Here is a 25,634-nt window from a genome sequence, read left to right on the forward strand (position 1 = left end):
TAACCAATCATAAACGGTCTTTCATCACATCTAGGGAGGACTAATAACAAATGAGGGCGCTATGTATTTGTAGTTTAAATAGTTTAGTTGAATAATTGCTTCAAGCAAGTTCCGTGGCGCAGCGGATGAAGCTTTGTCTTGTGATGGAGTGACAATTTCATCGCGAGTTCAAGACCCAGTAGATGACTTTTGTTTATTTATCGCCAAACGCGAGTGTTGGCACACGAAAATTACACAGTCAATATCATCGTACTCGAGAATTTGCTGGATTTTATATGTTTAATGACAGGGACACGATAATTACGCAAAAATTATCGTACTCAAGGATATATACGATTTACGATCCTCGCAGCGGTAATCATGTGATGCAGTTTCAACCAATCACGTTCACGTATTTACATAGGCTATGTAATATAATAAGTAATGTTCTTATATTTATCAGGCACTACCATTTATGGAGTATGAATTGCACAGAAGAATAATAAATAAGCTTAAGGTAAGCATCTTTTGCAGGTGTGCTACAAATGGCATTCCTTGACACATTTAGGGGTGCTGTAGATTTGCTGTTTGTATCTTTGTATTTTAATTTAACCACATTTAAGTGACTAACTAAAAAGTTACATCATCATAAACACACTTCAACCATTAAATTACAACTTGACCAAGGACCATATTTTTACAACGTATTAGAGATGTACATATGATTTCAGAACAATCACAAGATTAAGGATATCGCCGTACAGCCATCGCCGTAAATTACTGTAACGTCACAGGTGCATCGCAAAATCTACTTAATGAGTCCAGATAAGCAAAAGAAACAATAAAAAAAATCAACAGCAATTTACGGAGATGGCTGTACGGCGAGCGTGTGCGGCGATATCCTTAATCTCGCGATGGTTCTAAAATCGTATGTACATCCCTAATACGTTGTTAAAATATGGTCCTCGGTCAAGTTGTCCTTTAAATCAACAAACCATATGGATGAAATATAAAATATAACGTTGACATGCTAATACTGCTACCATTATAATGGGAGAGACTCATGGTATTTAAATTTAGTTCTATGTTCCAACGCACGGCACCAACCGATTACATTTTTTTAGTTGAGGTCAGTTGCGTTTGGAGAGCTTATGTCAACATTGTTGAGTTAATTTGCGTTCCATGTCGACATAACTTACAGTACCTCTATAGATATTTTTACATGTGTATGTTAGGTGTTGTGAGGTGTTTTCCTGATTATTCGTACGATCAAAATTTTTTAATAATAGTTTTGAAAATGTTGTTAGGGTAGGAATGTACAATGTATGATGTATAGTTGCAATGAGAAATCTGTTATTTGATTGTTAGTTGTGTACATTAAGCAAAAATATAAATAAATTAATAAATTAAAATATTATTCGTTAGTAAAAAGATATAAGAAAAGCAAACAGATTATGGAGTGACTGTACCAGAATATACAACACTAAGTAGTCCATGGGATTTAGACTTTTAACTCACACAAATTGCAAGAAAAGGTTTTTTTGATGAAATGTGTTCTTTAGACCCTACTGAACACATTTATCAACGTTAGGACATTTTTCGACAACGGGAAGTAGCCTAATTTGCATAATTAAAAATGGCGGCCATTTTTAATAACGTACTATGTATCTTGGAAACCGCTAGTCACAGATACTTAATTATGGTGTTAAAATCGTTAGAATATATGTTTTTATATTCACTTTAATGAAAAAGTTTGTCCAAAAATGAATGGAAGTGCTATTTCTAACATTATTGACCTTTGACCTTGATTTATCATATCTCAGCAACCACTAATTGGAGATATACAAATTAGGGCTTAAATTGTTCAGAAACTACACATTTATATCCAGTCTAATGGCATGTTTTTGCCAAAAATGTCGGATTCTAACATTATTGACCTTTGACCTTGATTTATCATATCTTAGCAACCACTAATCTGAGAGACACACAATATGGCTCAAACTGTTCAGAAACTACATATTTATATTTAGTCTAATGGCATGTTTTTACAAAAAATGGCCGATTCTAACATTATTGACCTTTGAACTTTGCACTACATAAAATTGCATAACTTTGAAAATATTGTACATATGAAATTATTTTTAGTGTCAAATTGTTCAGAACATACATGTTTCTATAGAATTCAATGACACATTATGTCCAATAATGACCTATTGTATGGTTATTAACATTTGAACTATATTCACAGATACTTAATTATGGTGTTAAAATCACCTTGGCCACATTGCCTAAAGACATAAAATAAAATAAAATAAATAAATAAATAAAATATTTGAAAAGGATTTTTAAACCCGGAATCTTCTTCATGTAGGCATTCATTAGAACATGTGATTTGGCACTACTTGTTTAGAATATGGTGGTAATTTAATGTGCATGTAACCAGTTGAAAATATTCACTTTAAAAAAAAAAATATTAGACTATGTATACATACATTATAGGTTTGGATTATAAATAAATTTTAAATTAGGTCTTACATCTTACTCAGGAGAAAGTTGGTGTTGACACTATTAACAGAGCCAACAAAGATGTAGTTTTTTTTATGATATATTGTACATACTTTAAATAGGCCATGCCATTTTGCAGGTTTATTAAAGTTTTTTTCAAGTTAGTAATTTATTTTTTGATCAAATTAAATTGGCATTAAATGGCATATTCAACAAACAAATTTCTAAAGATTATTTAGTTTATATTTTGGTAAGGATAGCATCACTCTTGAGGGCATTCTTTTAGGTTGAAACATAGTCTTATTAAGAAGGCCTTTTCTACTACTAGACGCATTGTTGACAACTGGAATTTTAAAAGATCGATATTTATGCAACATATTTAGTTTAGTTTAATTAATTGGCTATCGAGACTCATAATTAGGCTGACCACCACTTGCAATATTTTCACCGTATACAGTAAAGACCTCAGTTTCGTATGGAATTTATTTATTCATTTCAATAACCATCCATAGTGGTGTATAGTTTTTAACCTTTTATAATTTGTTTTTGTACTTTTTTTACGTGAATGTATTGTGTATGTACCATGTTTCTATGTGGTTTAATTTTTACCATTTTTTAACCATCAATTTTAATGCTTTTAATATAAATATCTTGTAATTCAGCTTCAGCTGCGAAGACGATAAGAAATAAAATAAACAAACGTGTAAACTTGTAGGCAGTTTATGGATGAATGCAATAGTTTATGGTTATAAATTTAATGTACCATGGCCTACTTTAAACTAAACATAATAAGTCAACGTTGCAACTCTTACATTTTAGAGTGCCAAATCACATGTTCTAATGGATGTCCACATGAAGAAGATTCCGGGTTTAAATCCTTTTCAAATATATTAAAATGTTAATAACCATACAATAGGCCATTATTGGACATCATGTGTCATTGGACTCTATAGAAACATGTATGTTCTGAACAATTTGACACTAAAAATAATTTCATATGTACAATATTTTCAAAGTTATGCGATTTTATGTAGTGCAAAGTTCAAAGGTCAATAATGTTAGAATCGGCCATTTTTTGCAAAAACATGCCATTAGACTAAATATAAATATGTAGTTTTTGAACAGTTTGAGCCATATTGTGTGTCTCTCAGATTAGTGGTTGCTAAGATATGAAAAATCAAGGTCAAAGGTCAATAATGTTAGAATCCGCCATTTTTTGCAAAAACATGCCATTAGACTGGATATAAATGTGTAGTTTCTGAACAATTTAAGCCCTAATTTGTATATCTCCGATTAGTGGTTGCTGAGATATGAGAATTCAAGGTCAAAGGTCAATAATGTTAGAAATAGCACTTCCATTCATTTTTGGACAAACTTTTTCAATAAAGTGAATATAAAAACATATATTCTAACGATTTTGACACCATAATTAAGTATCTGTGACTAGCGGTTTCCAAGATACAGAGTGTGTTATTAAAAATGGCGGCCATTTTTAATTATGCAAATTAGGCTACTTCCCGTTGTCGAAAAATGTCCTAACGTTGATAAATGTGTTCAGTAGGGTCTAAAGAACACATTTCATCAAAAAAACCTTTTCTTGCAATTTGTGTGAGAAAAGGGTCATTTTTTAGCTAAATCCCATGGACTAAAGTATTGTAAGGAAAAATGCTTAACAATTTTAGACGATCTTGTCAAAGGTCAAGCGCCTTCAGCCCGCCACGTTTCGATATTCAATAATGAACTTATTGACCTCAATAACAATGCAAGGCCTGCATGTTTATTAGAACATTATCACACTAAACATACTAATGTAACTGTTAGTAAGATTAAGACTATGGCAACAGAGAGGTAACAGATCGTAACAAGAGTGAATCATGAAATCTTACTACTAAATTTATTTTGATTTTTGGACACAAGCAACGATGACTAGCCTCCTAATCCTAGTCCACTACATGCTATACATTTTTACATGCTTGATGTGTGCATGTTTGAGTAGGTTCTGCATTAGCTTAAGACAAACACTTAATCAAATAAACCTGATCAAGAAAGCATTAAAAAGTTGCTTAATTTTTTAAAATGTATCTATAAACATTGAAATTCTTGATTCATTATTTTTCAGGTGAAGGGAATGAATGCTTTGTTTGGCCTTCGAGTTCAAATGATTGTGGGTGAAGAATTACTTGTAGGAACAGCTGTATGTCTTATTCTTATTCTTGTTCAACAGATCACTTAATTTACATAGTTACCAACATAAGATTTTAAATGCTGGTGGAACAATGTATATTATTAAATATTTTGTGATTAATATGTGTGGTGATGATTAACAGATAAATTACGCGCACAAGTCCTTTTTATAATTTTAATAAACCAATTAATTTGAATACATTTCTTCTCAAATGCTTATAAAAATTGTCACACTTTCTTGATCAAATTTGTGACCATGAATGTGTTTTTCTAAAATATGTGTTTCATAAAAAATCACTTTGAAATTCTGCACAATGTGAGATGGTTGGTAACTATGCATTTGCTGCAATGAATAAGTATTGTTTGAGAGTTGTGTACTACTGTAGCTGATAATTAGTTTGATGGAAAATGTAAACCTGTGACTGTGCGGCGAATGTAAGCTAATTGCAATTTGTGCCAACTTTTTTGATCAGTAACCATGGTTACTTGACTTAAAAATAATTATTAAGTAATTAAAATACTTAATTATTTTTAATTGGAAATTGGTAGCTAATTTAAAATGTTAGCTCTACTGTATAAGCATTGTGTTTATTTTTTTCAAGGTTTAAGGTTTTCAAGTCAATATGTTGAAATAAAGTATATCGTATACCACATATTTATAATTCAGAACTGAGAAACAGTTCTTTTCAGAACTATATATACGTGCTGTACCACAAACTGTATATTTATTATAATATATTTTGTAACATGTACACTAGTCACGGGTTATGGTCATTTTAAAGTTCAATAACAATCAGATTTACATAATTTGAAATAACAAAATACAATGAGTGGGCTATTATTACATCATTGATTGATTATTTGGGTGCCTCTATCTACTTTATTAAGATGAGCAGTGGTAAATGTCAATGAGTGGGCTATTATTACATCATTGATTGATTATTTGGGTGCCTCTATCTACTTTATTAAGATGAGCAGTAGTAAATATCAATGTGTGTGCTATTATTACATCACTGATTGAGTATTTGGGTGCCTCTATCTACTTTATTAAGATGAGCAGTAGTGAATATCAATGAGTGGGCTATTATTATATCATTGATTGAGTATTTGGGTGCCTCTATCTACTTTATTAAGATAAGCAGTAGTAAATATCAATGAGTGGCTATTATTACATCATTGATTGAGTATTTGGGTGCCTCTATCTACTTTATTAAGATGAGCAGTGGTAAATATCAATGAGAGTACGAATCAGAAATTATTGTAATTATTTCTTTTTATAATTCTGTTCTGTTGTTTAAAAAAATGTTTCTAAGCGCTTTATACACAACAATGATCCATAAAATAACCTAAGATAACCAAAAAAAAAGAAGGAAAGCAGTTCCATAATAGACTATGCAAATGACATTTATCTTTTCTTTTTTAGACCGGAACAGCTGTTTATATTGCCGCACTTCCTCCCCCCTCAACATTAAAATTGACAGGAAAGGTTAGTTTACTCGGCTGTACAATCATTCTTTTTTTTTGTCTTGTGTGGGTTCGTCCCACCTATATTATCATACTCTGTTATAAATATTATATTTGTAAGCATATTTTTTCCTCTCATTTATATGTTAAATGTTAAATGAGTTGTAATAAAAACATTTGCTGTATATACATAAAATGATATGCTTTGATCGTCCTCACTCCTGAGGACGATCAAAGCATATTGATCGAAACATCAAGAAACTCAACAGTTCTTTTCAGAACTAATATACGTGGTGTACCGCAAACTTTACTTTTAATTAATCATCCACTTTTAAATTTAACGAAGAATACTACCTTTTATATTTGTATTTTGTAATTAAGTTTTCTTTTATTTAACAGTCTGGTACTGTCGATGAAGATAACAAAGAACTTATTAGTTTACAGAAACGGATTTCAGAAGCAATTGTGAAAAATAAAGAGCAATACAACCTGAAAACTACAGTAGGTTCTTCCGTTCACTCAGCACACTGGTGCACTACGCATGACCGAGTAGTGGGCAGGGTTTCAAACTGGTTAATATGATTGGCTGATGCAGGCTTATAGTGGAGTCCCTCTCTAAAGTTACTTTTTGAACTGTTTAGTTGACTCTCTAGTTATAATATTTAATAGCTTTATTACTTGGCAAAATAGAATTTTGCTAAGTATAGTATTTGCTTTGTTTGTTTGTTAGCATGATAGCATCCACAATGTTTAAGGTATCGTCCTAAATGTTTGTGTCATAATAGGTATATACTTACAGAACATGCCTATTGATTTTCAGAAATATTAATTAATATTATTGGTTACGTCACAAAAGCTTATATTAAAATTTGACTTACCTCTGTATTCTTTTAACAAGGACTGAAATATCAAGTATTGAGCCCTCTTTTCCCGAATACAGTTTTTCCTGATTTATTTTTCAAGTACTTCACTCAGTTTCTGAGTGCTTTCATTTACTGTATATCCACATCGTTATAAAATAAAAGGGACTTTTTCTATCGCAAATTGCATAATCAAAACAAAATATCAACCTAAAATATTTAAAGATGCAAATGGTACTTAATGAAAAATGGTCAAAATCAGCCAGATTTATGACATGGGATACAAGGGTACCCTAACCTTATTAGTGCAAAACATATCATTACAACATTTGTGAGACAGATTGTAGTTTTATTTTTAAAAGGACCAGACACCTGAAGGTTTAACAGATAGTCCAAAACACTCTGATAGCCAACAAGATGTCGATGACCTAAATGACTCTCTACTTGGTACTCAATATAGGGACACCTATATATTGGAAGTAAGTATAATTATTGATTTATTCATACATCAACATTTTTTGTTTATGTATTATTGTTCTTTCTTTCCACCCTATTTTTGTGCGTCGCGTTTCTCTAAAACGTGTAAACATAACATTTTGTAACTTTGTCAACATATTGACATTTACATGAAGTTGCTCAGCTCCTATTTTTGAAAAATGTTAGAGCGATTTTATGAATTTCAATGATTGATCATAGATTAAAAACCAAAAGTCATTTTGTATTGACACTTGGCGAAAATTTAATTCATATCAAGATTCAACTTTCTGTGAATTAAAATTGGCATGTTTCACACAAAGTTATGCGCGCACTCGCATTTAAGATTTAAAATGCGCAAAATTAATTTCTAATCAACTTTCTACGCGAATCATGGCATTTTGCGAATTCCAATGCGAGCAAACTGTTTTATGCGTACTGTGCACTCGGAGTATAAAAAAACATGTTTTTTTCACTTCAATTATATCTTTAGCTGATCTTTAGGGACCCCTTTTTTCCGATCCCTAAAACAGTTCTTATTTATTGTTACTGTTTAAATGATCGTAAATGTATGCTTTTATTTCTTGAACTGTTTATAAATAAATGTGGAATGTTGAATACATTTAAATGTAAAAATGAAATATGACAATACATAAACATGTAACAATAAAAATTAAATTAAAATAAATAGAATTTATAAAGATAAAAGTTTATGATTACTTTGTGGTTTGCTATTAAGTATTTATTGTAATTTACCTTAGTATTAAACAAGTTGTTTTTTGGCACATTTGTCATTTGTTTGCACTATTCAAGATACTTTACTATCATTTTCTTTTGGTTTGATTGATTTAGATTGATGATGCTGACAATAAGGACATAGCTGATGCCTTGCTTGAACGAGATTTGCCAGCAGGTATTTAAAAATCTATTCATATTTAAAGCCTTGTCTACACTATCAAACTTTATGTGACAACAAAAATGTGATGTGCCCATATATGGACTACCATATTTGGGCACATCACACTTTCTTTGTCAAACTAGTTTGATAGTGTAAACAGAGCTTTAAACATGAACAAATAAAGATGACAAACTTTTAATAGGCCATTAGGTAATGTAAAATAATTAATTATATATTATCTTATAAATAGATCCAAAGGCAAATTACTGAAAAAATGACAGTGCTGTTTTAAATGCTAATTAAATAAGCCAAAAGCTAAATCAAAACGATAAAGTAAAACCGGCAGAAAAATTAGCAGAGCTTTCGAGCAACATCAGAGAGAAAACAAAAGAAAAACATTTGATGATGAATTCAGGACAACCCAATTAATCCTAAAAAAAGAATGATTGTGTACAATGCTATGAAGATTTTATAAAATTTGTGTTTATTTGTGTGAAAGAGGCATTAGGAGAGATGTCAACTCTTGTTTTTTTAATATATTTTTTGTTTGATGAATTTCTATTTTAACATTCTTCATTCTATACTTGGTTGTTTACATAATAATATGTCATTGTTATTTTGTAGGATTTTTTAGTTGCAGCACTGAAAAAATGCCAGGAGATCTCAACTTAACAAAACAAGTACAGGTTAGATTACTTGTTAGTTTATTAAAATTTAAAAAGAATAGGTTCTGGATATTTTGAATATGAAATCCAAACGAGTCACATTGTTGGTGAGGTCAAATTAAAATATTCAATATTTTGAAGTTATTTAATTATTTGATACCTGTACTTTACAACATACAATCTCTGAGTATATTTATTGACTGTGAATTGTCGCATATTGAAGCACATATACCTAGGGCCAACAAAGCGCATAACAGTGGACCAGATTTTATCACATACAATAAACTACCAAATGGTTTCTTTGTGTCAAACTGCCAACCAAAGAGAACTCAGTTGTCAGTCAATGGGCAAGGCTGACAAATTACACCGAGACAACCCCTACTTCTTCGTAAAGATGCACTGGTTCTTAAAGTGCACACAGAAATCCAGATGTGTACACTGAACTATTAAAATCTTTTTCCGAGAAGAATTGTCAAGAAAAGCATTGAACCTGTGCTGCTATGCCCCTGTCTTAACCGCAAAGCCACTCAACTCAGTGATCTGAAATGATAAGAAGTGTATACAAATGCCAATTTCATTTATGGTTGTGGTTCCTAGTTGATTTTCAGGAACAATTAGTTTTGAATTGAGAATATTTTGTTTTATAGACTTTGAATCTTGTTTGGCGGCAGAGTATGAAGCATCCAACGAATCAAAATATGTCACGAATATTTGAAACACTTCTTCAGGTAATAGCGAGTTTTCGATTTGCAACGACCTACGACCTTAGATTATGTAAATTATGCGCAATTTAAATAGTCTGTATGTAACGGCCGACAACACATCAATGCGTCGGTCCTCGCAATTCGAAAGTTCCCTAATAACACAATGATATGAATGTAGTTAATGTCCAGTTTGTTTATTGTAACTACAATTAATTAAATTAAATTATTCTTATGCAAGATCTCTACACTCTAAACTATGAAAATGATTCATTGCACTTTACCAAAGTAACAAAGAGTTGACCAATCACAAGCAACTGTTTGGATGATCCACCATACTGTGATTGGTCAAAACACTTACATCCTTGCGTTCCATCTAAGTGAGAACCAAACTTGCTGATGTTTGCCTACTAGCCAGGATTCTTTTCTGATGACCAAAAAAAACAACTCTATTCTTAATTATTTGTAATAAAGACTTTTTGAAGCATCTTGTGTTATGTTTATCCTGTGAACAGGATTGCCACCTTCAAGAAATATAGTGAATTTAATAATTTATGGTTATCCTTAGCAATAATTTAAAGGTATCAAAAGACAAGTTGCTGGTAAAACGTTATTTAATATTCTTGTAGACTCTGTGCTTTAAACTGAGGGCACTAAGTCCCTGTTGCTTATGTTCGCTACAATTTGATGTTGCTCTTCCTGAGGATGAAATTGTTCAGGTATGGATTAGTTATTGCAAATAAAGGTACTGTATGTTCAGATCCAGGAGTTATGCTTTCGTATGGCAAGCAATGTCATTATAATAATAAGTTTGAAACTGAAGTGTCAACAATTTGGGTGAACATCTGGTATGCAAGAGTAGGCCTAAATTTGATTGGCTAGAGGTAAAAATCGTTGATGCATGACTTTCGTATCTATAAACTTGTACCTTGAGCTGTCATAACGAACAAAAGATCAGTGTCATAAGAGGTGGCTTCCACTTATCTTTTCCTGGTTCAGACCTATGGAGTTGTATGCCGCGTACAATATGAAAGCATAATAGTGAACAGGCATAATGAACATGAATGAACACGTATAATATATTAAGAGTTGTTATAGGTGAAATACACTTGTTATGTATCACACATCATTCACTAGGCTATCATGTTGCACAAAATGGTCATTATGTTTAATAACCTGAGCGTACAATAGTACCAACAACCATTAAAAGTGAGAGGAAATAATACCAGGCATGTGCTATGAATCAACCAATCAAATGGCAAGGATAAAGGTGTTGTTTTTTTTAAATAAAGATTTTTGTTATTATTATTATATTAATATAGTAAGCGTCTTTTAATTTAAATTTAATTTGATGCTTCTTAGATATGGGTAACAGGTGCATTGCTAGCTGTATCGGATTCAAAAGCTACACCAAAAAAGAAAGGTATGAATTGTTTCACATCTGGTCATGTAATTTAAAACTAAATATTTGTTTATATTATTATAAGTCCTTGGTACAGTATAAGCTAATTGACGTTGGTCAGGAGTTGGAGTCAGTAGCAGGACTATAATTTTATTCCATTCTCAACTTAGAAATGTGTAATATCGGGAGAATTTATGAATAGTAAAAGAAGAGAGAGAGCTATACAAATTAAAAAATTAAAACTTTATTAGGCATTGGCATCTATAGTAAATAGTGGATATGCCAGGCGTGTTCCAGACGGCAAAAGCAGGAAAAGCACAATGTTTTTTCCATATCATACATCACCATATATCCAAAAAATAATGGGAGAATGACTCGAAAAATTGGGAACCTTCCTGTGATTATCAGGAGACTAAGGAGGTCTCGAACAATTGTTTTTTTGACAGAATAAATGAAATGCCACAATGCAAGCTTTCATAAATTTGTCAATGTTTAATTATAAAATGGCAGTTCATTTTTTATATCTTAAAGGCTCTAGGAACTCTGATGACGCAGACCTCATGTTTGCAATGGAAGAGGTATCAATACCACAGCAGACGCAAACGCCAGTCAAAGGTTGTTAATACTTTTATTTTGTATTCCAACATCAAACAATAACAATTTGTTCAGAAGTTAATGTATTTTGTACTCGATTTCAAAAGGCGCTATTAAGTTTCGTTCTTTGCCCCTAATATATTGTAATGTTTAATTGAATAAATTTTAATTTTTTCAGGATTGAAAGCGTCTTCAAAGTTAGACAAAAAACTACATATAAAGGTAATTACATTAGGACCCCTCCTTTGTGACACCCGTATTTAGGGAACACCCCTATTAAGGCACACTTATATGTTTTAGCACTATAGCCATTATTATTTTTTCGCAAGTATTCTCAAATGTACTTAGTATGAAGTACAAATTACGTCAGAGTAGGGCAAAACATCTGACCAAGGTGATCGAGCTTATAAATAGCATGCATTCATGCTTATTTATGGTAATTTGGTGATCAATCCCAAGTAAATAACTACTGAACCTAAGGCTATAGGCCATACCCCTGAATAATCAACCTACTAGCCAGCTGACACAATGCAATTGAGGTCGCAAGTACGCATGTTTTATTTTAAAATATGACATATATACATGGTTCTCATGAGTGCTGTATATCTCCACATACTACAATATTTGCCCAGTATCATAGAAATATTCGGTAATATGTGTATCACATGTGGTGGCTGTATTATATATGATATTAGGATATAAAGGAGAAACAATGTGATGTATTACCGAATGATCCTATGAAAATGGAGAAATCTAGATACAGTAGGCCTGTAGGATGCTATTTTTATTCTAAATTCATGCATTAAAAAATGTGTCTGGCTGTTTACTTTTTATCTAAACTATTTATTAAGCATTGATATATTGTAACCATGTTTATTTGTTGATGGATGAAATAAAATGAATAAAGCTGTTTCCAGCTGTTTTATCTATGTGACATAATAGTGTTTTTTAATAGCTATAAAAATCAATCCTTTATGTCTGAGCTTTTAATGTAAATATATTAAACAAAATGAAAACAAATTAAATTGTTTATTTGTTTTACAACTTGCTATCATTAATAATACTCTACTGCTGTACTAACAAAGTTGTTGTTTTTTCCAATTTCTATTTATGTTATTTATTTTTTGTCAAGGACTTATCAGCTTGCCGAGAGGTTCAGCTAACGCCATTACCTAACATTCCAGGAGCACAAATCGATGAATATCTTGGTTATATCAACATATTCTTTATCCGTGAATCAACATCATTGATACAGGTAGTTTGAATTAATGAATAAAAATATCTCCAGTTGTATGCGAAATAGTATAAATATCTGGTTTGAATAAGTGCTAAGTTGAATAAATGTCCAGTTTGTATAGATGCTTAGTTGGATAAGTACCCACTTTGAATAAGTATCTAGTTGGATAAGTGCCCAGTTTGAATAAATGCCCAGTTTGAATAAATCGCAAGTTTGAATATGTACCTGGTTTGAATAAGTTTCTACTTTGAAAAAGTGCCTACAGTAGTTTGAATAAATACCTGGTTTGAATAAGTGCCAAGTTGAATAAGTACCCAGTTTGAATAAGTGCCTACAGTAGTTTGAATAAATATCTGGTTTGAATAAGTGCCAAGTTGAATAAGTACCCAGTTTGAATAAGGGCCTACAGTAGTTTGAATAAATACCTGGTTTGAATAAGTGCCAAGTTGAATAAGTACCCAGTTTGAATAAGGGCCTAAAGTGGTTTGAACTAGAGGGTACTCCGAGAGTACAAACCTCCGCCTACTGTAAAATTCCCCTACATAAAATGCCCCCTGAATATTTTTTTTTTACATTTTTTTTTATTAGTTAAGTGTAAATATGCTAACTGCACACTACAAAGTTGTGGATTACAGTGTGGTGTAATGGTTATGTATCCAGCCTCTCACAGTTGAGATCGCTGGTTCAAGTCCCACTGAGGTTTTTTTGTTTTTATTATTTTTTTATTTCTTTTTTGTTTGTTTTTTGTGGTCCTTGATCTTTGACTCTGACCCTTCAAAATTTAACTACAATTATATGATGTGTCGTTGATCATTGTGGCTAAGTTTGGTGAGAATCGGATAAAAACTGTGGTCTCTAGGCAGTAAAATAGTTTTTGTTATTTGTGACCTTGACCTATGACCTTTTCCCCTCAAATTCGAACTCGTCCGAGCTTTTGGGGCATAGATCATTGTGGCCAAATTTGGTGAGAATCGGATAAAAACTGTGGCCTCCAGGCTGTTCACAGACAGACACACACACACACACAAACACACACACAAACATACAGAGGTGAAAACATAACCTCCTTGGCGGAGGTAATAAATACCTGGTTTGAATAAGTGCCAAGTTGAATAAGTACCCAGTTTGAATAAGGGCCTACAGTAGTTTGAATAAATACCTGGTTTGAATAAGTGCCAAGTTGAATAAGTACCCAGTTTGAATAAGGGCCTACAGTAGTTTGAATAAATACCTGGTTTGAATAAGTGCCAAGTTGAATAAGTACCCAGTTTGAATAAGGGCCTACAGTAGTTTGAATAAAATGTTCCAAGAAAACTTTATTTGCGTTAATCATTATCTTTTTGTAGGGTGGTGGCGTAAATGGATTCATGCACCATTTTATCACAGAAGTAAATGCAATGGTACGATCACATGTAGCCGCATTAGGAGGGAATGCTCTTGTTGTTCACGCTATGATTGATTGCATATTAATGGAAAACCCACATAAAAATCAGGTACAGTTAATAATATAACATATTCATATATTCTCAGGAAAAAAAATTATTTTTCATGATTTTTTTAAATTTTGTTCAATACAGTGCCAATGTTTGGTAAACGTCAGCGGTGATGCAGTACATGTCCAGTATGATAGCGATGTGACGTACATTGGACAATGGGGTGGTGATTCTCGTGGTTCATCGCCTCGTATAATTCCGCAAAGTGGATCATGACAAATGGATGTAAACCAGTATGCTGTATACTGTATACCTTGAGTGAGAATAAATAATGATTATTGTTTTAAAATAATTGTTATAGTACCAGATTGTTTTACCATTGTATATCAATACATGCAATATTACTACACCAGTACATGTGCTATGTAATAAAAACCCTTCATGTTATTTTATTTCTTGTTTAACCTCTATGTAAGCATAGAGATATTGTAATATATCTATGATAAGCAAATCAAAAACTGTTTATGTGACAAAAATACATGTATACAAAAAAAGTTCTTTTAAAATTTATGATATATATATATATATATATATATCACGCCGAGAATGTTAAAGAGTCGCTATCCAATCGAGTTTGAACAATACCATGAAAGCCCCATTGGTCTAATGGTTAGGGCAACTGCATATCAAGCAGACGGTCCGAGTTCGAGTCTCGGTTGGGGCGACTTTTTTTTCACAGATTTCCTCATCTCTATCGTTTCAAATTAATTAATTAAATTTCAGTATATCACCGGGCGGTTTAGAATTAATGTTCTTTGCCTAATGTGTTTATATATATATATATATATATATAAACAAATCAGGCAAAGAACATTAATTCTAAACCGCCCGGTGATATACTGAAATTTAATTAATTAATTAATTATATATATATATAAATCCAAAGGCAAAATGACAATGCAGTGGGTATCAGTGGCTGGATCTCAATGGAGATACAAAAAAAAAGCGAAAAGCTAAATCAAAACGACAAAGTAAAACAGCCAGAAAAGTTAGCAGAGCTTTCGGGCAACACTAGCCCTTCATCAGTGCAAATATATATATATATATATAAACAAATCAGGCACAGAACATTAATTCTAAACCGCCCGGTGATATACTGAAATTTAATTAATTAATTTGAAACGATAAAGATGAGGAAATCTGTGAGAATGAGAAAAAGTCGCCCCAACCGAGACTCGAACTCGGACCGCCTGCTTGATGTGCAGTTGTCCTAACCATTAGACCACTGGGGCTTTCATGGTATTGTTCGAACTCGATTGGATAGCGACTCTTTAACATTCTCGGCGTGGTACGGCGGAACAGCACTAGTCCTCAGTTGTACGCACGCGCACCAGAGATCAAATTGATACGCCCTCATCTTACAGTATTTTTATTCACGAGGCGGGATCTCCGAAGAGATACTTTTATATATATAAACAAATCAGGCACAGAACATTAATTCTAAACCGCCCGGTGATATACTGAAATTTAATTAATTAATTTGAAACGATAAAGATGAGGAAATCTGTGAGAATGAGAAAAAGTCGCCCCAACCGAGACTCGAACTCGGACCGCCTGCTTGATATGCAGTTGTCCTAACCATTAGACCACTGGGGCTTTCATGGTATTGTTCGAACTCGATTGGATAGCGACTCTTTAACATTCTCGGCGTGGTACGGCGGAACAGCACTAGTCCTCAGTTGTACGCACGCGCACCAGAGATCAAATTGATACGCCCTCATCTTACAGTATTTTTATTCACGAGGCGGGATCTCCGAAGAGATACTTTTATATATATAAACAAATCAGGCACAGAACATTAATTCTAAACCGCCCGGTGATATACTGAAATTTAATTAATTAATTTGAAACGATAAAGATGAGGAAATCTGTGAGAATGAGAAAAAGTCGCCCCAACCGAGACTCGAACTCGGACCGCCTGCTTGATATGCAGTTGTCCTAACCATTAGACCACTGGGGCTTTCATGGTATTGTTCGAACTCGATTGGATAGCGACTCTTTAACATTCTCGGCGTGGTACGGCGGAACAGCACTAGTCCTCAGTTGTACGCACGCGCACCAGAGATATATATATATATATATATATACAAATCAGGCAAAGAACATTAATTCTAAACCGCCCGGTGATATACTGAAATTTAATTAATTAATTTGAAACGATAAAGATGAGGAAATCTGTGAGAATGAGAAAAAGTCGCCCCAACCGAGACTCGAACTCGGACCGCCTGCTTGATATGCAGATGTCCTAACCATTAGACCACTGGGGCTTTCATGGTATTGTTCGAACTCGATTGGATAGCGACTCTTTAACATTCTCGGCGTGGTACGGCGGAACAGCACTAGTCCTCAGTTGTACGCACGCGCACCAGAGATCAAATTGATACGCCCTCATCTTACAGTATTTTTATTCACGAGGCGGGATCTCCGAAGAGATACTTTTATATATATAAACAAATCAGGCAAAGAACATTAATTCTAAACCGCCCGGTGATATACTGAAATTTAATTAATTAATTTGAAACGATAAAGATGAGGAAATCTGTGAGAATGAGGAAAAGTCGCCCCAACCGAGACTCGAACTCGGACCGCCTGCTTGATATGCAGATGTCCTAACCATTAGACCACTGGGGCTTTCATGGTATTGTTCGAACTCGATTGGATAGCGACTCTTTAACATTCTCGGCGTGGTACGGCGGAACAGCACTAGTCCTCAGTTGTACGCACGCGATATATATTTCAACCAATCACGTTCACGTATTTACATCTATGTAATATATATATATATATAAGATATATTGTTACAAGATATATATAATATAAGATGAGGGCGTATCAATTTGATCTCTGGTGCGCGTGCGTACAATTGAGGGACTAGTGCTGTCCGCTGTACCACCGGGCGGTTTAGAATTCATGTTCTGTGCCTGATGTGTATATATTATATAACTAAAATCAAACTGTGTCGCACAGCCGCAACTACTGTATGGCTCTCGAGACAGATTTGAACTATCGGTGAACAAACAAACTCTCGATTATATAGACAACAATAATCAGTAGCGTAACTAAGGCCCCTAGATTAGGAACCCTAAGTGGCCTTCCAATGCTGGAACCCGTGCGTTTTTAGCCTTTTTTGTCATATTTTAATGCCCATAAGCGTTTAGCCAGTGAGCGCCCATAAGCGTTTAGCCAGTGAGCGCCCATAAGCGTTTAGCCAGTGAGCGCCCATAAGCGTTTAGCCAGTGAGCGCCCATAAGCGTTTAGCCAGTGAGCGCCCATAAGCGTTTAGCCAGTGAGCGCCCATAAGCGTTTAGCCAGTGAGCGCCCATAAGCGTTTAGCCAGTGAGCGCTCAAAGTCGTTACGCCACTGAAAATAATGAATGTAATGGTAACGTTTGCCAAAACAATTCTTTTCTTTATGAATGTCAGAAAAACCCCAATTCCGAAGCAATTACCCCCAACATTATTCCTACTTCAAGTACAATTTCTATAAATCCCCAGTCTTCCCCAACTGTTAAGACAAAATTACAACAATTTTGTTACTCTCCAGCACCACCCAGGTAGTAGTGAAGTACATTTACAATAGTACACCAGAGTGAAAAAAGTAAAAGAGGGAGGCGTGTGGCGCAGTGTGTTGGATTACTGATTGTGAGATCGTGGTTCGAATCCATCCAACTCTCGCCGCATTGCTTGTATCCAGGCAAGACACTTTACATGCTTTACATTTGCCTCTCTCAACCCAGGTGTATAACTTTTCGCTGAGTACTAGCTGCATTATGGGAGTATGTTTCCATACGTGTTTGATCCAAAAAATTGACCGGGTAATAATGTGCTACACGTAAAGCGCCTTTGAGCATGATTATTCATGAAAAGGGGCGCTATAAAAATGTCGCAATTATTATTATTCTTTATAAGGTTTTTAATATAATGTTTCTTCTCGTCCTCTTCTGTCTCCAACGCTGACATAGAAGAATAAAAGTTGTTTGTTGACGAGGAAAAAATAAATGAAAAATACAAAATCGTAATCAGGTGATCGATCCCATAAATAACATAGCATGCATTCATGCTTAGTTGTTAACCATTGTAATTTAGTGATCAATCCTAAGTGAATTGGTATGGCCTATAGCCTATAGGTCTATTAAGCCATACCCCTGAATAATCAACCTACTAGCCAGCTGACACAGTGCAATTCGGGTCGCAAGTACGCATGCTTTATTTTAAAATATGACATATATACATGGTTCTCATGAGTGCTGTATATCTCCACATACAACAATATATGCCCAATAATTATCATAGAAATACGGTAATATTGTTAGGTTAGTTGTGGTATATGATATTATGATATAATGGAGAAGCACCTGTGATGTACCGATAATGGAGAAATATAGATACAGTTCCGAGAATCGGGTGCACAAAGCTACCTTTTATGAATACGGACCTGAAAAACCTCCTTCCACGAGAGGCTCTCGTGTCCAAATAAATGGGGAAGAATAGGTATACTGTCGTGAGAAAATCGATTAATCAAGAGTCGTCACAAATCGAAAGCTCTCAATTGAGGCAACGATTATGAGAAACGCCACCAAATGTACTTTACATTTTGGATGTGAGTGACATCCCTAGATGTAACGCTGACGTTGACGACGCAACGTAAGCGAGTTGACGACCAATGACAAGCATCGACAGTTCGAGTAATCCATAGCTTTAATTTGTCAGTCATGTTTGCGTCATTGTGTTGCGTCTCAGGTGGTAACCAATCATTAATTTGCGAGTTACGTATTTGCTGTTGGATGTTTTATTGAATTATTAGGTTGACTCTAAATACACAATTTGCCGATTCATCAAATGTACAATACATCCACTGTAGGCTCAAGCAGTAAGCAAATTAGTTGTTCATTGAATCTAATTGAATAAATTGCTTAGGCCTATAATTGAAGATACTCAAGCACCAATCTCTGATTAGATGAAGTTTTTAGTAAATTAGTTCGGGTAATTATTTTAAAAGACATATTAAATGTTAAATGCTTTAGATGTTTTGTTGGATATGTTGTATAGCATCAAATACATTTTACAATTTTATCTTGTATTTGTGTACCGCAACCAGATTGAACTGGGGAGCTGAATAATGGAGTACCTCACGATTGAAAACACATTCTATAAACTCCGCAACTCCTGTTCAATGGAAATGAAAATCGCATTTCGCTGTGGAAAATAATAGTGCAATTGTTTTTTTCTGCGGGTTGAATTCGCGCAAATATATTTGAAACGGGCCTTAAGCCTTGTCTACACTATCAAACTTTTAATGACAAAAAATGTGATGTGCCCATATATGGACATGATGATGTCATATCACTACTTTCTGTATCTTTAATTACTTTAAAAAAATATCTGTAAAACGTTACCTATAAGCCATTTCAACTTTTAACTTTTGTTATGCTCAATATTTTATCTTTTTCTTTTTTACTTATTTTATTGTTGTATACAGTATTTCTTTTTATGTATTTTGCATATTTGTATTGTAGGGGCCCTCACGAGACAAGCTATTGCTTCCAGGGCGGGCCCCAGTTATTATTGTGAAATAATTGAATAAATGTGAATGAATAGTGTAGTGCAATCAAATGCGCATAATAATAATAGTAACTAGAAAGCCACTCCGAGAGTGCATACCTCCGCCTACTGTAAAATTTTCCTACATAAGATTTCTCCGGGAAAAAAAAATATATATATTTGTGCATGCGAGTTTGGTGTAATGGTTATGTAACAAGCCTTTCAATTAACAATAGCTTCAGTTGAGTAACAATAGAACAGCAACGCGAAAATCAAACGAGTGAATTTGAAAAGAAATAGGTTTTTTTAAACTACTCGCATAAAAAATAGTGCACATTAAATCAAATTATGTTTTAAATTAAATTTAAATCACCAATTATAACTCTTGCCTCTTGTACAAAAATGAAGTTTTTTGGACAAGTAGTTCTTGAGAAAATGCAATTTCAGTTTACTTGTTAATTTAAGACTGCTCAGCGGCTTTTGAAAATTCTGTCCTATCTTTTAACACTAGCAGGTCTGAAAATAATTCTAAAAAGTGGTCCAGAATTGGGACCATGGTCCGGATTTTCACCAAAAATGGGCAGTCTCGTCCTTGCACCAGTCGACATGTATGGCAGTAATTTGGAGTCATTCGAATCAAAATTGTGAGCGCTAGAGTGATGACAAACAAACACAAACACACAAACCAAACAGATCAACATACTTGGCCAATTTTCAATTTGGCCAAGTAACAAACACACGCGATCGATTACATATACCTCCTTGGCGGAGATAAATAATATAAGGAATTAATAGGCATACAAATCGAATAGAAAACATTGTAGGGTTACAGAAATATTTATTAGCACATACTTAGGATTCATTTTAACGGTTGATAAAAAACAGATAATACAGAAACAACTTGCACTTCATTACGGCCGTAGGATTAAAATGTTATGATTGAAGTGTAATCAAACTTAAGTGTAATCCTTCTTTTGACAAGATGTCCCTCAAAACTATAATAAAATAATATAATAAAACTAAAAATAAAGATGAATACAGTAAATACTTTGAATACGACATTTTGTGATTTTAATAAAGTTTTTGCCAACAAAAAAGCTTATAAAAAAGACAAAATAAACAAGAAATATTTCTTACAAAAAACGCCGCTCGACATTTTAAAATTAATCATTGTTCTTTCTTCAGATATATTAAATGATTAATTATTAAAAAGATGTCCTTTAATCGCAAAAATACATACAAATCAAAGATAGTTCTTTAATTATGAATCACATTATTAATTATGACATAACATTACAAATATTGAAATACTATAGACTACATTATACTCATACTGAACAAACAATACTGTTCGGAGTTCGGTTAGGGTCTATGATACAGTTGTTTTATGTGAAACACATAGATGCTACATCACGGACACATCCTAGATCGGCTATCCTTCACATAAAATCGTGCACGGGGAACAAAAATGATATACGTATTTTGTTAACATTAATCAGATGAACATTTGATCATACGACGAAGAGTAACACGCATAGTAGGCTGTGATAGTATTATGGCCAACGGGTTCATGATACTGTTTGCATACTTAAATACATACGTTACCCTGAATAAAATACTTAAAGGTTCATTCTTCGATTCAACTGAGGGCGTATGTTGCTGCCAAGCCAAAATTATGGTTGAAAGAGAGTAGCCAGACCAAGTCAAAACAAAAAATAGTATGATTAGACAAAGGGTTAAATATGTTTTGTTACTGCCGCGAAACCATTTCTTTTTCTCATTTTCTTCTTTACCATTGCCAGTTATTCGTCCACCTTTCGACTTACACATTTGTGTATCATCTGATAAAGTACTAGTTTTACTAGATTTTCTTTCAATTTGTCTGTCAGATGTAGCAGATTCTTTGCGCGTGGTTGTAGGTTTATTACAATAAGAGGAGGTAGTCATCTTGTCTGTTTCCAAATGTGGAGGTATATTCTCACATATTGTGGAAAGTGGTCTGTCACCGTGAGATATGGTAGATTGTGTATCAGCAGAAGATATATTAGTTTGATGGTGAGACGATGCAGAACGTTGTTTATAAAGCCATGGGCGATTATGTTTATCGGAAGGTGTGGTAATGTGCTTGTTGTCGGAAAATATCGAAACACGTATGTCATTTTCAGATTTAAGAGTTTTGACTGGTGTATCGGAAAGTGTTAAAGTTGTCTCGTCTAAAGATTCACTAGCCAATGTGTGTTTAAATGTCGTGGCTTGCTCGTCAAAGGAGTTACCGATTGGTAAATGTACGCCTTTTTTGTCGAGAATTTTAGTTTGTTTTTTGGAAAATGTTATTTCTCCATTGGACGTTTTGTTGTCTGTTGGTAATCCACCCGTGCTGTCGGAGGATGAGCGTCTATGTGAGTTGATCTGAGATGCGTTATTTCGAACAAGCGCATTTCTATAAACTGGCATTTCGAAACCAGTATTTATGTATTTACAATATGAATCGATATCTGATAATGTGCCTATTTTATGATGCAGATTACTATCTGTTATTTGTGTTAATGATGTGCTAGTAGGCCTCATAATTTCAGATTTATTTGGCGATTTTAAACTTAATAATGATTTGTTAGAATTTCGTTTCTTTAACTTATAAAGTATGTTTCCGTAAATTAAACTAATGATAAGCCAAGGGCCCCAGAAATATATGCCGGTCACAAACGCAGCAGACCAGACGTAGTTGTAGTATTCCGGCAGTGTATAAAAACTCGTGTTTTCAGGTTCTTGTAAAATGTCCAAAGATGTTTTCAGAGGCATCCATATTACTACAGAAACCAACCAAGGCGAAGCACACGTGACCACTGTCTTTATTTTACTTCGGTTAATTCTGTACTTGAATGGAAAATATATTGCATACAGTCTATCAAAAGCAATTGTTATGATGTTAAGGTTGGATGCTAGTAGAAGGATGTTGTGGATGTCTTTGACAACCAGATTTCCTTTGATGCAATGTGGATCATCTGGAAGAGCGAAGCAGATTCCGCCGATCAGAACGATCAAACCCGTTGCTAAGTCTATCATATTTAGGTTTATAATATACCTGTTTGCGTATGTGCGTAGTTTCTTCTCTGTCATAAATGCTAACAGCGTAATAGTATTGATGAGAATAATCGTTACACCGACCAAACAAGTGCTTGCAAGTATTGATATTCCTTTTTGACTGTTACCATCTTCATACGTTGTTTCATCAATCGTCAAGTTGGTCAGATTATCCATGATTCTGTAAAATAAATTTCGTTCAATCAATCACTCAATCGATCAATCAATCAATCGCATAAAATTAAATTCAAATACGAGTATTATGACCATCAATGTGATAGGCTAATTCTTCGTTGTCTTTTACTATTCAGAACCTCATTAATATCGAACTTACACAAAAACGGTGCCATTATGACGTCATAGTTTGGGACGTTAAGTTATTAATGCTTTGTTAGAACTACGATTTTTTTTATCTAAAGCTCTATCTACACTATATATACACTATATATACACCCAAATATGGTAGTGATATGACATCATAATGGGCACATCACATTTTTTACAATGTATATTTTTCCGTGATGATCATTGTAATGATGATTCTGATTTATGTATTTACCTGGGTTGCTCAACAGTTATTATAAACAGTTTCAAGTAGTCCTTTCTTCAACAACGTCTTATTTTGATTGTATTTTAAAAGCTTGATGTATGCTTTCCAAACGATTTCTACTCCTCTTGCACCTTTTTACTACAAATTAATATTAAATTAAATTTCATTAAGCAATCGAACATAATCATAAGGTAACTATAATCAAGTGTAATCAATATTGTCTACGGCCTAAAGATATTGAAACTGAATTGCTGAATGCAACTAATAATAGTTGAATATCTAACTGAACCGCCATTTAAAAATCAGTGAAACTAAATCACAATGAACTTTAAGTGGTTTTTAGTTACGTAAATACAAACCAAAAAAAATGAATATCGATTTTGAAAGGAATAGCAATGTTTTGGTACCTTAATTTAAAGTCATTATTAAACTTAAGGAAATTGAGTCGATTGAACGCTACTTAACGTGATGATCGATAACAATAGTTTGTCAAAGTGGATATTATATGATATTAAAATGACATATTCAACAACAACTATTTAAATATATATTAAAAAATATTCCTAATAAACAAGTTGGTATATAATATCAAACCTACGTACCGTACTGAAGAATATTAGAAACCCGATGTTCTTCCTCGATTTTGATGTTTCCGACCTTAAACCTGGAACGATGATAGAATGAATTGCCAGAGGAAGTGTTGTTTTATTTAAAAAATGAGTATGTATACTAGAAAATACAGCAGTCGCATGATTGGCTAGTCTATGACATGAGGCGTAAGTATAATTAAGTGGTATATAACCATTTTTAATAGGCCTAGATGTTCGTTATGAAAACAGTTATGTTCAATTAATAAAATCAGGACTAAAATTAAATTGACCTTTAGAATAAAGATTGTTATTTAAAGACATTCGATATTTTTATCTTGCTCACTAAATGTGCTTATATTTTATAATGTGTTTTAAATGAAATTTTACCATGTATGGCTTATTGAAAGTTGACGGTCCTGAATATGTACTGGTATAAGAGGGCCCCGAATACTGACATCTTTTTTGTCCTGCTAGAAAAATACAGTTGAAATATATAAATTAAGCATTCAGAGAGAATTAATTATACAGAGACCACCAAACGGCAGATACGATACGAGAATCGTGATTTTATTGTCGATTGATTGATTTGATTTGAATATATTAGAAAAATCATCATAAAGATACATACAAAGTGATAACATAAATTACTGACACTAAAAATAAATATATTTATAAAAATTAACTATGCATTTGCTGCAATGAATAAGTATTGTTTGAGAGTTGTGTACTAGCTGATAATTAGTTAATTTAACCATGGTCACTTAACACTTGACTTAAAAATAATTATTAAGTAATTAAAATACTTTTTTAATTGGAAATTTGTATCTAATTTTAGCTCTATAAGCATTGTGTTATATAATATATTGTTTGAAGGTTTTCAAGTCAATATGTTGAAATAAAGTATAGGCCTATCGTATACCACATTTATAATTCAGAACTGAGAAACAGTTCTTTTCAGAACTATATATACGTGCTGTACCACAAACTGTATATTTATTATAATATACTTTGTAACATGTACACTAGTCACGGGTTATTATCATTTTAAAGTTAAATAACAATCAGATATGTATTATTATAGATAATACAGAAAGTTTTAAAAAACAAGACATGTTGATAAATTATCTTATGAGTTAACATACAAGTAAAAAAAAACACAAGCAGAAAAAATGGGCAACCTTGACGTACTCCACATTCCATATTAAAACTTTTTGAAACCCATCCGTTATTTTAACCATACATCTAGTACCTGTGTATATTACATTTATCCAATGTACAAAAGATAAACCAAAACCAAATTTGTTTAGAACATTTAACATTAGTTTTCTATCTATTGAGTCGAAAGCCTTAGCAAAGTCAAGAAAAATCATGGCTCCTGGTATTTGCTTTTCTTTCGTATAAGACAACACATCTTCA

At 33.2% G+C, this 25,634-nt stretch overlaps 1 protein-coding gene and 2 non-coding genes across 5 annotated transcripts in view; 1 reads left to right on the forward strand and 2 right to left on the reverse strand.

Annotated features, from left to right (window-relative positions):
* Nucleotides 1-14,848, forward strand: part of LOC144853666 (C2 domain-containing protein 5-like) — a 38,132-nt gene extending 23,284 nt beyond the window's left edge. For all 3 annotated transcript variants that reach the window (XM_078711425.1, XM_078711427.1, XM_078711426.1), the window contains 15 exons: nt 443-496; nt 4,604-4,678; nt 6,092-6,154; nt 6,532-6,633; nt 7,355-7,471; nt 8,319-8,379; nt 8,989-9,050; nt 9,677-9,757; nt 10,360-10,449; nt 11,093-11,153; nt 11,664-11,747; nt 11,905-11,948; nt 12,859-12,981; nt 14,310-14,456; nt 14,541-14,848. In XM_078711425.1, coding sequence (XP_078567551.1) covers nt 443-496; nt 4,604-4,678; nt 6,092-6,154; nt 6,532-6,633; nt 7,355-7,471; nt 8,319-8,379; nt 8,989-9,050; nt 9,677-9,757; nt 10,360-10,449; nt 11,093-11,153; nt 11,664-11,747; nt 11,905-11,948; nt 12,859-12,981; nt 14,310-14,456; nt 14,541-14,672 — 1,296 coding nt within the window. In that variant the 3' untranslated portion in view covers nt 14,673-14,848. The remainder of the gene's footprint in view (nt 1-442; nt 497-4,603; nt 4,679-6,091; nt 6,155-6,531; nt 6,634-7,354; nt 7,472-8,318; nt 8,380-8,988; nt 9,051-9,676; nt 9,758-10,359; nt 10,450-11,092; nt 11,154-11,663; nt 11,748-11,904; nt 11,949-12,858; nt 12,982-14,309; nt 14,457-14,540) is intronic.
* A 1,803-nt stretch (nt 14,849-16,651) lies between these two features.
* On the reverse strand, nt 16,652-16,723 carry Trnad-auc (transfer RNA aspartic acid (anticodon AUC)). Its single transcript has one exon. It is a non-coding gene; the product is annotated as a tRNA-Asp (tRNA).
* Nucleotides 16,724-17,015: 292 nt separating this feature from the next.
* Nucleotides 17,016-17,087, reverse strand: Trnad-auc (transfer RNA aspartic acid (anticodon AUC)). Its single transcript has one exon. It is a non-coding gene; the product is annotated as a tRNA-Asp (tRNA).
* Nucleotides 17,088-25,634: the final 8,547 nt, after the last annotated feature.

This window comes from Antedon bifida, chromosome 10, assembly GCF_963402885.1.
Source record: "Antedon bifida chromosome 10, ecAntBifi1.1, whole genome shotgun sequence".
NCBI lineage: Eukaryota > Metazoa > Echinodermata > Crinoidea > Comatulida > Antedonidae > Antedon > Antedon bifida.